This window comes from Pteropus medius, unplaced genomic scaffold (assembly GCF_902729225.1).
Source record: "Pteropus medius unplaced genomic scaffold, Ma_sr-lr_union100, whole genome shotgun sequence".
Classification (NCBI taxonomy): Eukaryota; Metazoa; Chordata; class Mammalia; order Chiroptera; family Pteropodidae; genus Pteropus; species Pteropus medius.
In genome coordinates, this window is record NW_024342468.1 from 237928 (window position 1) to 251612 (window position 13685).

General features: G+C 47.3%; 1 protein-coding gene and 1 pseudogene across 2 annotated transcripts; both read left to right on the top strand.

Annotated features, from left to right (window-relative positions):
• Window positions 1–3177: 3177 nt before the first annotated feature.
• On the top strand, window positions 3178–12343 carry EXOSC2 (exosome component 2). 2 transcript variants are annotated; one of them, XM_039862875.1, is made up of 9 exons: window positions 3178–3336; window positions 4627–4728; window positions 6297–6342; window positions 6570–6659; window positions 7665–7730; window positions 8154–8222; window positions 9340–9516; window positions 10402–10530; window positions 11074–12343. In XM_039862875.1, the coding sequence occupies exons 1-9, from the start codon at window positions 3215–3217 to the stop codon at window positions 11152–11154; spliced, it is 882 nt and encodes a 293-aa protein (XP_039718809.1). In that variant the 5' UTR covers window positions 3178–3214; the 3' UTR covers window positions 11155–12343. The 2 variants fall into 2 exon arrangements, with proteins under 2 accessions (XP_039718809.1, XP_039718810.1); XM_039862876.1 differs by lacking the exons at window positions 7665–7730; window positions 8154–8222.
• Window positions 12344–13299: 956 nt separating this feature from the next.
• Window positions 13300–13418, top strand: LOC120602773 (uncharacterized; annotated as a pseudogene).
• The last annotated feature ends 267 nt before the right edge of the window (window positions 13419–13685 follow it).

Consider the following 13685-nt stretch of genomic DNA (forward strand, 5'->3'; position numbering starts at 1 on the left):
CTGCTTCTACAGAAATGTCCTCCCACTGTAGAGACACAAGGATGAGCGGATAGGAATCATGGTCCCAAAGAATTTGCTATACTCACAATTCCCTAGAAAAGAGGCATGTCACACCACGCAGGGCCACATGGGGGAAGCACTGGTGTCGATCAGGAGGCAGAGAGAGCAAAGGAAAAATGTGGGCAGGAGACTTTACTAGTTTCCATGGGAGGGAATGGATGAGGCAGGGCGGGCAGGCTTTGGACTGGCTAGTTTGAATAATTTCAGTGGTCTCTGAGGCAGAGGCACTGTCCCTAGCTCTCTGGTAGCTGGCCCTGGGGTGATTAGGGTAGGTAGACAGTGGTCCGGAGTGTGAGATTGAGGGTTATTTCAGATAAGGTGGTCAGGGGAGGCTTCTCAGAGAAGCTGATATTTGAGTCGAGATCTGAGTGAGAAGAAGTAGCCAGCCACACAAGGACCCGGGGGGAAGAGCATTCCATGCAGAGAGCGCCAAAAGCACACAGATCCTGGGGTGGTGACGAGATTGGTAGCAGAACCAAGAGGAGACCAGTACTTATGGCTGCAGTGTAGTGAGTAAGGGAGCCAATTAAGAGGCGGGTGAGGTCAGAGACAAGCAGGGGCTGCAATGATGAGTTTGGATTTTTTCTTAGTGTAAGGGAAGCTGCCAGAAGCCTTCTAAGCAGGAAAGTGGTTTAAATTGATCCGTTTTAAAAGCTCCCTCTGGCTGCTGTGTGGAGATTGGGTGGTAGGAGGAGCAAACGCAGAATTAGGGAGATGAGCTAGGAGGTGACGCCTGGTGAGAGATGAAGTTGAACGGCTTGGGGTGGTGGCCCTGGAGATGCACAGATGGGGAGGTAGATGGATGTGGGAGGAATCTGTGAACAATAGACCTGATCAGCCATTAAGACAACTTAGGCAATTAAAATACATGCTCAGACTTCAGGATCCCACCTTTGTAGAACCCCACTGCCTAGTCGGGGCTCAGGAATCTCTGTTTCTAACAAGCCCCCCTGGGATGTGCGGTCTGTTTGCGAGCGCCCGCTTGTTTCCGTGGTGTGAAGAGGCAGGTGTGATTCAGAGAGGGGAGAGCTGGCGTGGAGTCTGGAGTCTTGGGTTCTAGTCCCAGCTGCAGGTCTGTTGTTGGGACTCGGTGGCCCCAAACAACCGTCAGGGATACCAATGCCTACCTCCAAGATGAGCCGAGTGCGAGGACTAAGTAACATAATGTTTGTACAGCACTCAGGAAAGCACCAGGCCCTCCAGAAGTGTTGATAAAGGGCGCAGGCTCTGGGGTAACGCAGGTGCAGGTGGCAGAAATATTGGCCCTGCCACCAACTGCTATGGCAATTCTAGTCCTTTTTGGGCCTCGGTTTCCCTCTCTATAAACAGGTATCTGCAATGGACTGAACGTTTTCTGTTCCCCCCAAATTCATATATTGAAATCCTAATCCCCAAGGTGATGGTATTAGGAGGTGGGGGCCTTTGGGAGCTGATTAGATGCTCATGAATGTGATTAGTGCCCCTATAAAAAGACACCCCAGAGAGCTTCCTCGCCCCTTACACCATGTGAGGACACAGAAGACGGCTATCTGTGGACCAGAAGGTGAGCCCTCACCAGACACCAAATCTCCCAGTGCTTTGATCTTGGACTTTACAGCCTTCAAAAAGGTGAGAAATAAATTCTTGTTGTTTATAGGCCACCCAGTTCAACGGTATTTTGTTATAGCAGCCCAAAGGGACTAAAACGGTATCCATTAACCCATTGCGACAGGCTCTGTAAACTTGAGTGCTTTGAGAATGGGAGGGGATAAGGCTACGTCCCTCCCTCCCAGGATGAAACTGGATGATGTCAGGACTACGCTCCACTTGGTCTGGGGGCATTCCCAGGCCTAGCCCCCTAGCTGACCAGGCTGTGCTGGCTCAAAGGACACCACCGCCCTCTTATGGTCGAAGCCAGAATCAACAGATGGCCCCTTCTCATACTTTCTTGGTTTCTCACATTTTTCAGGCGGGGAAGTGGGCCAGTGTCTGACCTGCCCACTTACCTAGGGACCTATGGGGCACTAGAATTGATATCATCTGCGGCCTGGCAGGGTTGGCTTTTTTGACAAATGTAGTCATGAACTTTGCTGAGGTGAAAGACATGCTGTCTTTTGGAGATTTATCAAACAATTGGTCTGATGGATCTTCAGGAGGCAGTGGGCCTGATGTTGTGAACACAGTGTGTGGGGCTGATGCAAGTCATTTCATTTAATCCATGTGCACGAAGAATTATCATCTCCAATTTCCTGACGTTGAAACTTAGTTTGTTGTGACCGCTATAAATCATGCGGAGCAAGGGCAATGGAGGGGGTAGTAGGGGTGGGGAGAAGGGACAAAAGAAACAGTCCTGTTAACCAGGATATGGAAATACTGCCACACAGATCTGTTCACCACTGACTCCTGAGAACAGCTCCTGGCACACAGAGGGCGCTCAATTCACTGTATAAGGAAATACTAGCGAAGGTGTTTGTATTATGTCTGCACTTGCCTTTCCTACTAAATATGCCTGCTTTGCAAGGTTTGAGTATTTTCTTAGACGGTTTCTTGCTTTTACAAGAGAAATGTTGGCGTCAGTCAGCTCACTCAAAAGAGTTAGTGTGAAAGAACGGAGCGAGCACCCCAGCAGTCTGAAGGTACAGGTAGGTGATGATTGGTGCTGAACTAGCATCCATGGGACGGCTGTAATGTACAACTGGCGGTACCAGGAACAGCAAGAAAGGGGCTCTTCTTTCTGTCCAAATAGTGATTTCTGTAGCTCCCACCTCCTGGTCCGCCTGAGCTCGCTATACAAAAACATCAGATTTTAGCAGCTTAGAGCTGGAAGGAAACCCAGAGGTCCATTTCTCAATTATCTCTAACCCTGGTAAACAATAAATGGGATGATGACTACGAGACAATTTTGGTAAAAAGTCAAACACCCGCAACATGAGATTTTATCCCACAGGTGCATACTTTCTCGCAGTAAAAACGGCAATTCGCCTCTCTCCGTCCCTCGTGATAACCCACTGGTTGTCAATAGTCATCATGGCCGCCAGACCGTGAGTTCCCATTGGCGGCTGCTCTGAGGCCCCGCCCCTGCATGCCCCGCCCCTCTGAGCGAGGCCCGGAATTGCGGAGCCGGATATCGCGGCCCTCGGCCGGACTGCGCCTGCGCAAGTCATTTCGCGTCAAGATGGCGATGGAGATGAGGCTTCCTGTCGCTCGTAAGCCTCTTAGCGACAGCCTGGGTCGCGAGAGTAAGAAGCACCTGGTGGTGCCCGGGGACACGATCACTACGGACACGGGCTTCATGCGGTACGTGGGGACCTGGGGGCTTGGCGGCCACAGAGGCGGTTGCAGGGCTCTGCACGTGGCCTGCCAGCCGAAACCTGGGCCTCTGTCCCCTTGTGTCAAAGCCCCCGCGAGCCCCAGGGCACATCTCCAGAGCATCCCAGGCGCCTGGTTTCAGAGGCCTCGGACTTCTACTCCCTGCATCTTGTGTGTCCCCGTCTGCGTTTGTTTCGGCCCCTTGAAACGTTCCTCTCTTGGCCTCTGGTGGCCGTGACTCTTTGGTCCTCTGCCTGAGGTCCAGTTCTCTGAGCTTTCCTCGTTGGAGACCTGGAAAACTGTCGGAGGGTTAGGAGCAGGGGCCTTAATGGGGACGGTGAGCGTTCCTGACGTGGCTTCTTCCAGGTGCACGGTTTTGCAATCGGTCCCTATTTGGGCTCAGGACAAACAAGTCTATCGTGCTACATGCATTCAATATACACTGAGTAGTGCAGTACGTTGTAGTTAAGAGGGCAGGCCTTTGAGTCAGACAGTTTGGGTTTTAGTCCTGCTGCTATCACATTACCTCTCCGGGGTCAGTTTCCTCAATCGGAAAATTGTGGTAATAACAGTAACTGTTTGAGAGGATAGTGAGGATTAAATGGGATAATAATTAAGAAGCAAAACCCACCATTATATCACCATCATGGAAAAACACTATTGGTATTTCAGCCTTTTTGAGGGAGGGGGCACATAGGTACATATTGGAGGGGGTACAGCATTTACAGAACTGCCTTTTAACCTTTTAGTTTGAGGTTTGGGGATCCTGGAAAATCTTAAGATTTAGTTATTCATTCACACATTAACATATTTGTATTAGCTATGGTTTGGGTACAACACTTAACAAAGTGGAAGTGACTGTCCTGGTGGAGTTTATATTCTACCAGGGAGAGACAGATAATAAACAATAAACAAAACAAACAAATAATTTGTCCAGACTGTTTGGTGATAAATGCAGTGGAAAAATTAAAAGTCCAGCAGGGTAAGTGGAATGTGGTTGGGAATATGGTGAGGGTGGTGGCAGCGGGAGGGTGACTATTTGAAATGGGACAGTCAACGTAGGCCTGATGGAGAAAGTGACATTTGTGTAGATGATAAGAGGGAGATGTCCAGGTTCTCTCTAGGGAAGGAGTGTCCAAGGCAGAGAGAGTAACCAGCACAAAAGCCAGGCTCTTAAGGCCAGAGGAGCCTGTTCGATTGAGGAGTACATCGTTCTGGGCGGGAGCGATCATCTCAAGTGTTAACCCCGGTGTCCTTTGCATCGTCCTCTTGCAACAGGGGCCATGGGACTTACATGGGGGAAGAGAAACTCATTGCATCTGTGGCTGGCTCTGTGGAGAGAGTAAACAAGTTGATCTGTGTGAAAGCTTTGAAAACCAGGTGAGAACACAAGGTGTGTATTCTTTCTTGTGGCATCCGTGTTGGCACAACCAGGGCTTGCCACCCCCTGCCCTGTCATCGATTTGGAACACATATAGATGACTGCCCTGCAGTTCTTCGATTTGGAACACATATAGATGACTGTAGGTATGTGTGGGCTCCAAAGCTTTCCCCACGTTACTTGACCTCTGCAAGCCTTTGTTACCTCCTCTGTGAAATGAGGATAATATCACGACCTACCTCATAGGGTTTTCATTAGAATTCATTGAAAAGGTGCATGTAAAGTACTTAGCACAGGGCCTACTACCTAGAAGGGCTCAGTAAAGGTTAGTTCCAGAAAGGATGCCACTGGGCTTGGAACCACGTGAGCAAGGAAGAGTAGGAGCAGATGCAGAGAGAGAGCTGAGATGGGTGGATGGCCTGCCTTGTAGCCCTGATAAGCAGTTTGACTTCTGCTTGTGTAATCTTAGCTACTTTGGGGGGGGTTGAAGGGGGACAGGATCAGGCTTATGGAGACAGATTAGGGGTCTCTTTTCATCACCTGAAGGGATGGTGGCTTGGACTAAGGCCGTAGCAGTAGAAGTGGGAAGTAGTGATTATTTCTGCGTATATTTTGTGTTCTGAGTGTTTTTATCTTGGAAGAGTGTTGGCTTTTGTATTCGTTGATGTTTTCTAAATATGGGACCGTGTCTGTGCGTAGAGATAGTTTTACTTCTTCCTTTCCAGTTTGGATGCCTTTTCTGTGCAGTTTAAAGGTAGAGCCAGTAGGATCTGCTGCCGGGTTTGTCCTGGAGCATGGGGTGGGGGGTAGGGGGGCGACGACATCTCAAGGGCTCCTCTGAGGACTCCAAGGTTTTGAGCAGTTGAGCAACTGGAGGGATGGAGTTGCCTTTCACTGAGATGGTGTGGATGGGGACAGGGTCACCTTGTGCGGGAGAGGGTGGGAGGCTGCTGGGACACTTTGTTACATTAGTCGTGTAAATGGAGATGTTGCCTAGCCAGCAGTTGTCTAGAGTCAGGAATTCAGGGTGACGGTGCAGTCATCATTGGTATTTAACTCCTTTAAGTTGGATGAGGGCACAAAGAGGTGAGTGCGGGCTGAAAAGAGAAGAGATCCAAAGACTGGGCCTTCTGCATGGAACCTGTTGTTCGAATTGGGGTGAGGAACCAGCAAAGGGGCCTGAGATGGACAGACTGTGTCGGGGGGACGGTGAGTAGACTGGGTGGTGTCCTGTCTCCATCTCCTTTCTCCCCCCGTGGCTGATGCAAACCCATCTGTGTTCCAGAGCCCACTCGAAAACATTCCATGCTTATTATTGCCATGTAATTAACAAAATAGAGATTCAGGCTGAAGGAATTACTTAAAATTATTTCGGAATAATTAACGGAGACTTTATACATGTAAGAACATTTAAAGTGATCAGTTCCCGAGAATAAGTACGAACAGCATAGTTCTGTGAATTTACTAAATGTGGTGCCTAATCAGGGTCCTCGTCCTGTTTCACTGAAATCTCAGATGGTGCTTCGTTTCATAATTAAGTCTTTTCACCTTTTGTTTTATCTTTCAGATATAATGGCGAAGTCGGAGACATTGTAGTGGGGAGAATCACAGAGGTAAAGTCAGTATCAGATTGGTTTTTACAAGTAAAAGCAAGCTGGTGATGTAATGAAGGGGATAGTCATTCCGTGTGTAGTATGTGAACGAAGCATTCATTGCATTTGGCTCATGTGTGTGACCTTTGATGCGAACACCTGGCTTGTTACATTGGGATTACTAGTCACTTACGGTGTGAGGGCTTGCCCGTGGAGGATGTGTCCAGGTGTGGAATTTCTGTTTGTAGGTTCAACAGAAGAGGTGGAAAGTGGAGACCAACTCTAGGCTGGATTCAGTCTTGCTTCTCTCGTCCATGAACCTTCCCGGAGGAGAGCTGGTGAGGGGCTCCAGCTATGACCGTGTAGTTTGCTGTCGAGGGCTCTGGGATCCTCTGGTCCACCAGAGAGCTCTGCGTTACGCTGAGGTTGCCCCACTGACTCCTGTGTGTCTGTGAGGTTTGCTGCTCTGATATACTTGTGGGCTTTTCACTTGGCCCAGGCCTCCCAACATAGGCAGCAGTGGGGCGTGGTAAGATCTGCAATGTCCATGGGGAAGAATACCAAAAGGGAGCTGGGAAGAGAAGCTCTCATGCTTGGTGCCGATAATTTTCCTTTTTCGGGTGCATCAGCTTTGCATGGACATGTTCCTTGTAAAGGTGTGTTTAGTTTCCATGAATTGAGTCGCATGTGGTTATTCTAGGCAACTGCAGCAGGGAAGCTGCAGCTTTTCGTAAGATGCCGTGGTTCCCCTCTACCTTCAGCCCAGCACGTATTCGCAGGCTCACTGTGCTTGGTTCTGCGGGGAATGCAAGGCAGAGGAGGCGTGCTCGAGTTCCTGAAAGCTTACAGACTAGCAAGGGGGTATGCGGTAACCTCCAGACACCTGGCAGTCGAAGAATAAACAAGCGTGTGATTGTACAGAAGGATTCATTTCAGTGAGAGAAGCTCATAGGAAAGATGGGCATAGGGATGCAGGATGGACAGAATTTCACTGATGAACTCAGGATGTCTGAGATAAAGGGCAGTGGATGAGCAAAGATACTGGAAGGCCAGAGGTGGAGTGTGGACGGCTGCCACGGAAGCTAAGTGTGGAAAGCAGGCTGGGCTAGCTGGGAGGGTTTTGAATATCGCGGAAGGAGTCTGAGTCATTCAGAGGAAGGAGAGAAGCAGTGCGAAGGTCTAAGTGGTTACCACTCGTTTCCTTGAGTGGCGCAGGTCACCCACCCTAGTGTTTAAATATCGTGGCTGGCTTCAGAGAGCTCAAGAGGAAGTGAACGAGAAAGAAGGTGGAGAGAGATCTTTCTGTAGGATCTGACTTAAGTAACGTTATCTCTGTGTTTCAGAGGAGGAGATCTGCGGAAGATGAGCTGGCGATGAGAGGTTTCTTACAGGAAGGAGACCTTATCAGTGTATCCTGCACCTTGCACGCCAGCATCTTCATGCTCTGTGTGGACCTGGGGAATGGGCTTAAAGCGTATGTCTCCGACAGGAAAAACATGTAATCTTTGCGGGGATCTGAGCCTAGATCAGGTGTCAAGGGCCCTGCTGCAGCCCTTCTCCATCTCCTTAATCTAGGCTGACTCTCCAGTTCTCATTCAGATCTAACGCTGCTGAGTGATTTCTTCAGGTCTTGGGACTTATAGTGGCCCATGCTTTAAACTAGACTCAAATATTCTTAATGACAATTTTATATCAAGATATTCATGACAACCAGGATGTCCTCTGAGTCCAGGACTGCCAAGTTGGGGGGTAGGAGGAAAGGCTGGAGAGGTGGGGCCGGGGACACAGGGGAAGCAGATGACATGTATATGTTCCTTCATCGCCGTGGCCAGGCTGAGGTGCAGGCGGTGTTCTCTGACGGGGCCGTCTCTCTGCACACGAGGAGTCTAAAGTACGGAAAAGTAAGTTGGGCTCTCGCGCTCCTGTTCGCTGACCGACACTTCAGATCCATTTCTGAATCCCCAAAGTGTTCTGGAATTCTGACCCAAAGAAGCCTCGAGTTAAGCATTATGGGCTGGCCTCCCACGGACGGACTGACTCACAGGGTCAGGGGCCAGGAGTGTTGTCATGGACGGCAGCTTTTATCCTCTCCCTACTGAGGAGGCTGTAGTGATGGGTCCCTGTGACCCTGTCCCGAGGCCCTGCTCTGCTCCCTCCCAGTGGGCACTGGGGCCGGGCCGAGAGGCAGCCTAGGAACTGGGGAGGTCATGGCCTGATGAGCCAGGATGTCTCAGCCCTTAGCCAGATGTCCAGTCAATAAAATGGCTGTTTCAGCTAGGAAAGATAGTTTGTCACTTGAGCTTTGAAATAAAATTTCACTGCTTATATGAGGTTACATTACTGGCTATTTTTGAAGTGACAGCGTACTTCTTAAAACAGGTTAGAATTTATTAGTCTCTCGGCTTTCTCTGAACTTTTTCATTTTCCAAGTGGAGCAAAAACCTTACTGTCGTGGAGTGGCTACGCCAACCAGATTCATGTCCTTGAGTAGGAGGTGGACCGGCAGCACTGTGTGCTGTCCCTTTGGGCCTCGGGCCTGCAGACCCTCCCTCAGCCGGACGTGGAATTTGAGCTGTCCTGCTAGAACCAGGGATGGGTTTGCACCCGGCCCCTGGCTGGTCCTCTTGCTCAGTGGCACACATCTCATGGGCAAATAGGTGGTCGGGGTAAAGGTGGAACAGAACGGTTCTCCTCGGCCTACGAGAGGCTCAAGCCCAGGCCCTCGTTGGCTCCAGCTTCTCTGACAGCCAGCGCACCAGCCCTGGACGAGAACGTGATGATTGCAAAGGACAGTGGTACAGAGGATGCTGCAAGGCACCTTCTGCCAGGATGTATCAGCAACCTATGCATCCAGAAGTGTTCTGTGTGAATGAATATGCATGTGCAGATGGGTGACCAGCAGTTATCAACAGGAAGGACCCCGGGTCCACCATAACTAGGACATGTACTCTGTAATCTACTTTCCACTCCCCTCACCGATGATCCTCCCGTGACTGAATTCATGATGCATCTCTCCAGCTAGGTCAGGGTGTTTTGGTCCAGGTTTCCCCGTCCCTGGTGAAACGGCAGAAGACTCACTTCCACGACTTGCCCTGTGGCGCCTCAGTGATTCTGGGTAACAATGGCTTCATCTGGATCTACCCTACACCTGAGCAGAAAGAGGAGGATGCGGGGGGCTTCACTGCAAACCTGGAGGTGAGTAGACACCATTGCATCATTGCCTTGGAGTGCTCTGCTTCTGGTGGCAGCTTTTTGACTATATTGCTATACTCTGCGTTAGTTTGAATTTGTTTTGTTTTTAATTTTTATTATGAAATATATGTACAAAATGAATATATTATGTTTATATGTATTTTAAATAATAATAAAGCTACTTCCCATGTCCTCACAGCCAGGCTTAAGAAACAGTAACTTGACGTCTCCGATTACATTCTTACTTCCAGATGAGAAGCATTCCTTTTTAAAAAAGTTTTATCACGAATGTTTCTAAATATTTTTAAAATCTGTATTTCCAATATTTATATAAATTAAATCATGTTGTAGGTATTCTAACGATTTGTTTTTAATTTGTATTTTTCAGTTAAAGTTGGCATTCAATATGATATTAGTTTCAGGTGTACAGCATGGTGATTAGACATTTATGTAACTTACGAAGTCATCCCCCCAATAAGTCTAGTACCATCTGACACCATACACAGTTATTACACTATTATTGATTCTGTTCCCTGTGCCGTGCTTTACATGCCCGTGACTGTTTGTAACTGCCAGTTTGAACTTAATTCCTTCCCCTTTTCTGAGTTAGTTTGATTTCCCACTGGAGTGTGTCAGGAACATTAGTATTGTCTTCTCTTGCTGAGAAGATGAGGTCGTGACTGATGGCAGAGTTGTGGGCAGTAACCAACAAGCCACTGAAGAAGCCACCCTTTTTAATCTCCCTTGGAGTTAGTTGTTTCTTTGGTTTGGAGTCCCAGAGCATGCTGACTAGTATAAATGATTTCTGTGGTTTCCTGCGACCGTTCATTTCCTTTTTGGTCCTGTTTATGTATATTTCCCTCACCTTTTCCTTTGCACCCCCGGTAGCCTGTCTCTCTTGCTGATCGAGAGGTGATCTCCCGGCTTCGGAACTGTATCGTCTCGCTGGTAACTCAGAGGATGATGCTGTACGATACCAGCATCCTGTACTGCTATGAGGCGTCCCTTCCACATCAGGTACCCTGCCCAGGGCTTCCCTTTTCCTCACCGAGCTGTGAGCAGGCATCGCACATTTATCGGTTTGCTCTAGGGTTTCCCAGGGATGGCAAGCACATCTCCCAGATACCTTTTCCATGTCCATTGGTAGGGGCTGATCTGGTGGACAGCTTTAATGAGCATCTGGTAGATTTCTCCCAAAGATACTTGTAATATTCTCAACGTCTTGTGTTAGTGTGAAGGTTTGCGGGGGATAAAGGTGTCAGGTGGACTAGTGTATGACAGTGACCCTCTGGACTTCATCCTGCCCATTCCAATTTCAGCTCTCTTTTTAGAGAATGCCAGAATAATACCTTTGTTCTTGTCAGCTACACCCTAGAGAACCTTGCTGATTTGTTAAGCTGGTTCTAGCAGATCATGCCTTCTAATCCTTAGCCTCTGAACAATGAAAGGCATATAGAAGGTGTATGTTAATCAGGCCTGGTATCTGCATTTGGCTTTGCTTGATGGTCTGCTTTTGTTTGGTTTCTTTTCTGAACAAATGCCTTTTCCTTCCTTTTTCAGATTAAAGACATCTTAAAGCCAGAAATAATGGAGGAAATTGTGATGGAAACTCGCCAGAGACTTTTAGAACAGGAGGGATAGAGAGAAGCATGTGCAGGACAGGACCGTGTGTACCTGTCTGGAGTGGTTTCCTGCAAAGGAAGAATCTGATTTGTGGTCCCTATGTGTGGCTCAGCAAAGACCCAGGATGGGAAAACTCATCACGAGACCTATGTCAGACTGCCTCCAGCCCACAGACCTTTCTTACTTTTGAAGGCAAAGCCTGGGAGAGGTGAACTGCGCCGCTGGCCCCTTGGGCTGCCTGCAGATCCCCAGCACTGGGGTGGTTTGGGGTCTTTAAAAGCTCACAGTGTTCCAGCCGAGTGGACTCCCATCTTGGAATAAAACGGAGAATCTTTTGTCTTCTATTCACCATCGATTCACGAGGCACAATGCCCCCGTGAAATTGCCCCTATAAAAAACATGGCCTCCCTGACCCCCAAATTGTCTGCTTTGGCTTCTATTCCCACCTCCTCTACAGCACAAGGACGACATTGAAAATATAATTGGTAAAGTTAACCCACCAGTCAAATGGAAGCATAGTTAACAAAACAGACTTTTGTTTGGCTGGAATTGTCTTTCCCATTGCATGTTCCTTCTAGTGACAGATTCAGGTATATCCGTACCAGGCTGCCTTAATCTGTCCTGACTTTGAAGGTGATTTGTAAGTAGCTGAATTATTGTAATAGAATGAATGTTTTGGGTGGTCTGATAAACATGAAATCAAAGGAAAATTGGAGATGGGAAAAGAAAAGCTGGTTTCTTCCTATAATTGAAGTAGTAAATGCATTAACTTGAATAATTCACAGTTAAAAGATAAAACCAAGATGCTGAAGTTCACACTGAGAAATGCCAGAATCCCTATGCATTGGTTTTTCTGATGTCTAAAAAATGGTGCCCTGATATAGGTTTTGGGAAAAAAATTTAAAGGCACTCTATGAAGTACAATTTTTATTTCATACGTGGTGAACTTTTTTACACATTCACAAATGCGGCGTTAACATCACTTTCTGTTCTTGCATTCTTTGTAATACTTGGGAGCTGAGTACAGTCAAAGGAGGGCTAAATTCTTCTGCTCTACTTAGGTCACCTAGTAAAGTTTAAACCTAGGATAGTTTCAATGGTCGTATCGCTGCACACTGCATTTGACAATTTTGCAGTATAACTTGGCTTTTTTGTTAAATGGTGTAATTCTTTATAATGTTACTCAATAGACAATTTTTTCTCACTCTTTTTCTGTCCCAAATGTATCAGCCATTTTGAGGTGTTTCAGCAGACAACTGAATATTCTGTAGGCTATGTTGCAATTTTAGATTTGTTAACCTGCCATATTTTCAAGAACACATGGCAGGCCATGTACCTCTTGAGAGAAAGGAATGGGAAAGGGTGGGAGCCTGAATCCCTGGTTTGGTTTGCTTTTGACCAGGGTCCTGTGTAAGCTTGTTGAAAGTTATCCTTCTCACGTGGTCTCTCCCAAGCTGCCAACCTATGCTGTCCATTCAGCATCTGCTGAATGGTGGTGCCTACTAAGTGGCAATAACAGGTTTGAAAACACCTTTCAATGATTAGTTTCTTTGGCCCACTAGAGGGCGCCCTTGTTAAGTGTATTCCAGCAGGTAAAAAAATGGAATGAACTGAATGGAATAAGGACAGTTCAATCACACTAGTACTGAATCCCTTTAGCAACTTGGTGGGTTGTTTTGCTTCATAAAAGGACAAAATTAGACTGAAATGAGTCACTAATGAAAAGAATAATGACATAAGGGATTTATTCAATATTTGGAAACAATTCTGACTCAGGCATATGCTGGGCTCTGGATTCTAGTTTAAGTCCTCAAAAGTATTCTACAGTGTTATACAGGGAGTAATAGTGCATTTCCAGAAATATAGTCTGGGCGTGGGCTCACCTGAAATTAGAAAATGGTGGAAGTAAAAAAATAGAGATTTGGGATAAGTGTTCAGATCGAGTGGCCTCTATACTCAGTTCCATGAAGCATAATTTCAACCTTTAATTGTGAAAACCAAACAAGATCTCATTTGATCCTCATGATAACCTTGTAAAGTTGGCAGGTATGACCCCCACTTGTAAGTGAGGAAAGCAATTCAGAGAATTAAAGTGACTGGATGAAACCTATTTGCAACTGTGAAATAGGTCTCGGCTCTAGAGAGGTATCAAGCAAGCCTTCAGTCTACGGCCATGCCACCCTGAACGTGCCCGATCTTGTCTGATCTCAGAAGCTAAGCAGGGTCGGGCCTGGTTAGTACTTGGATGGGTGACCACCTAGGAATATCAGATGCTGTAGGCATAAAAAATTAAAAAGAACAATCCTTCGGAGAATGGGTTGGACTTGCTGTGAATGGATATGGGTCCAGAAATTTTATTTCCAGCACTGAAACATACCTTGGACTGTTACTCATTTAGCTCATTTCCTGTCACTCCCTGTGTGCTCTGGGAGGACAAGTATGAGTTGTGTGTGCCCGCAGAGGAGTGCTTGGCACAATAACTGCTTATCAAATATGTATATTAGAGTTTCTGATTTGATTGCTCGATTTTAAGCTAAACTAGAGAATGA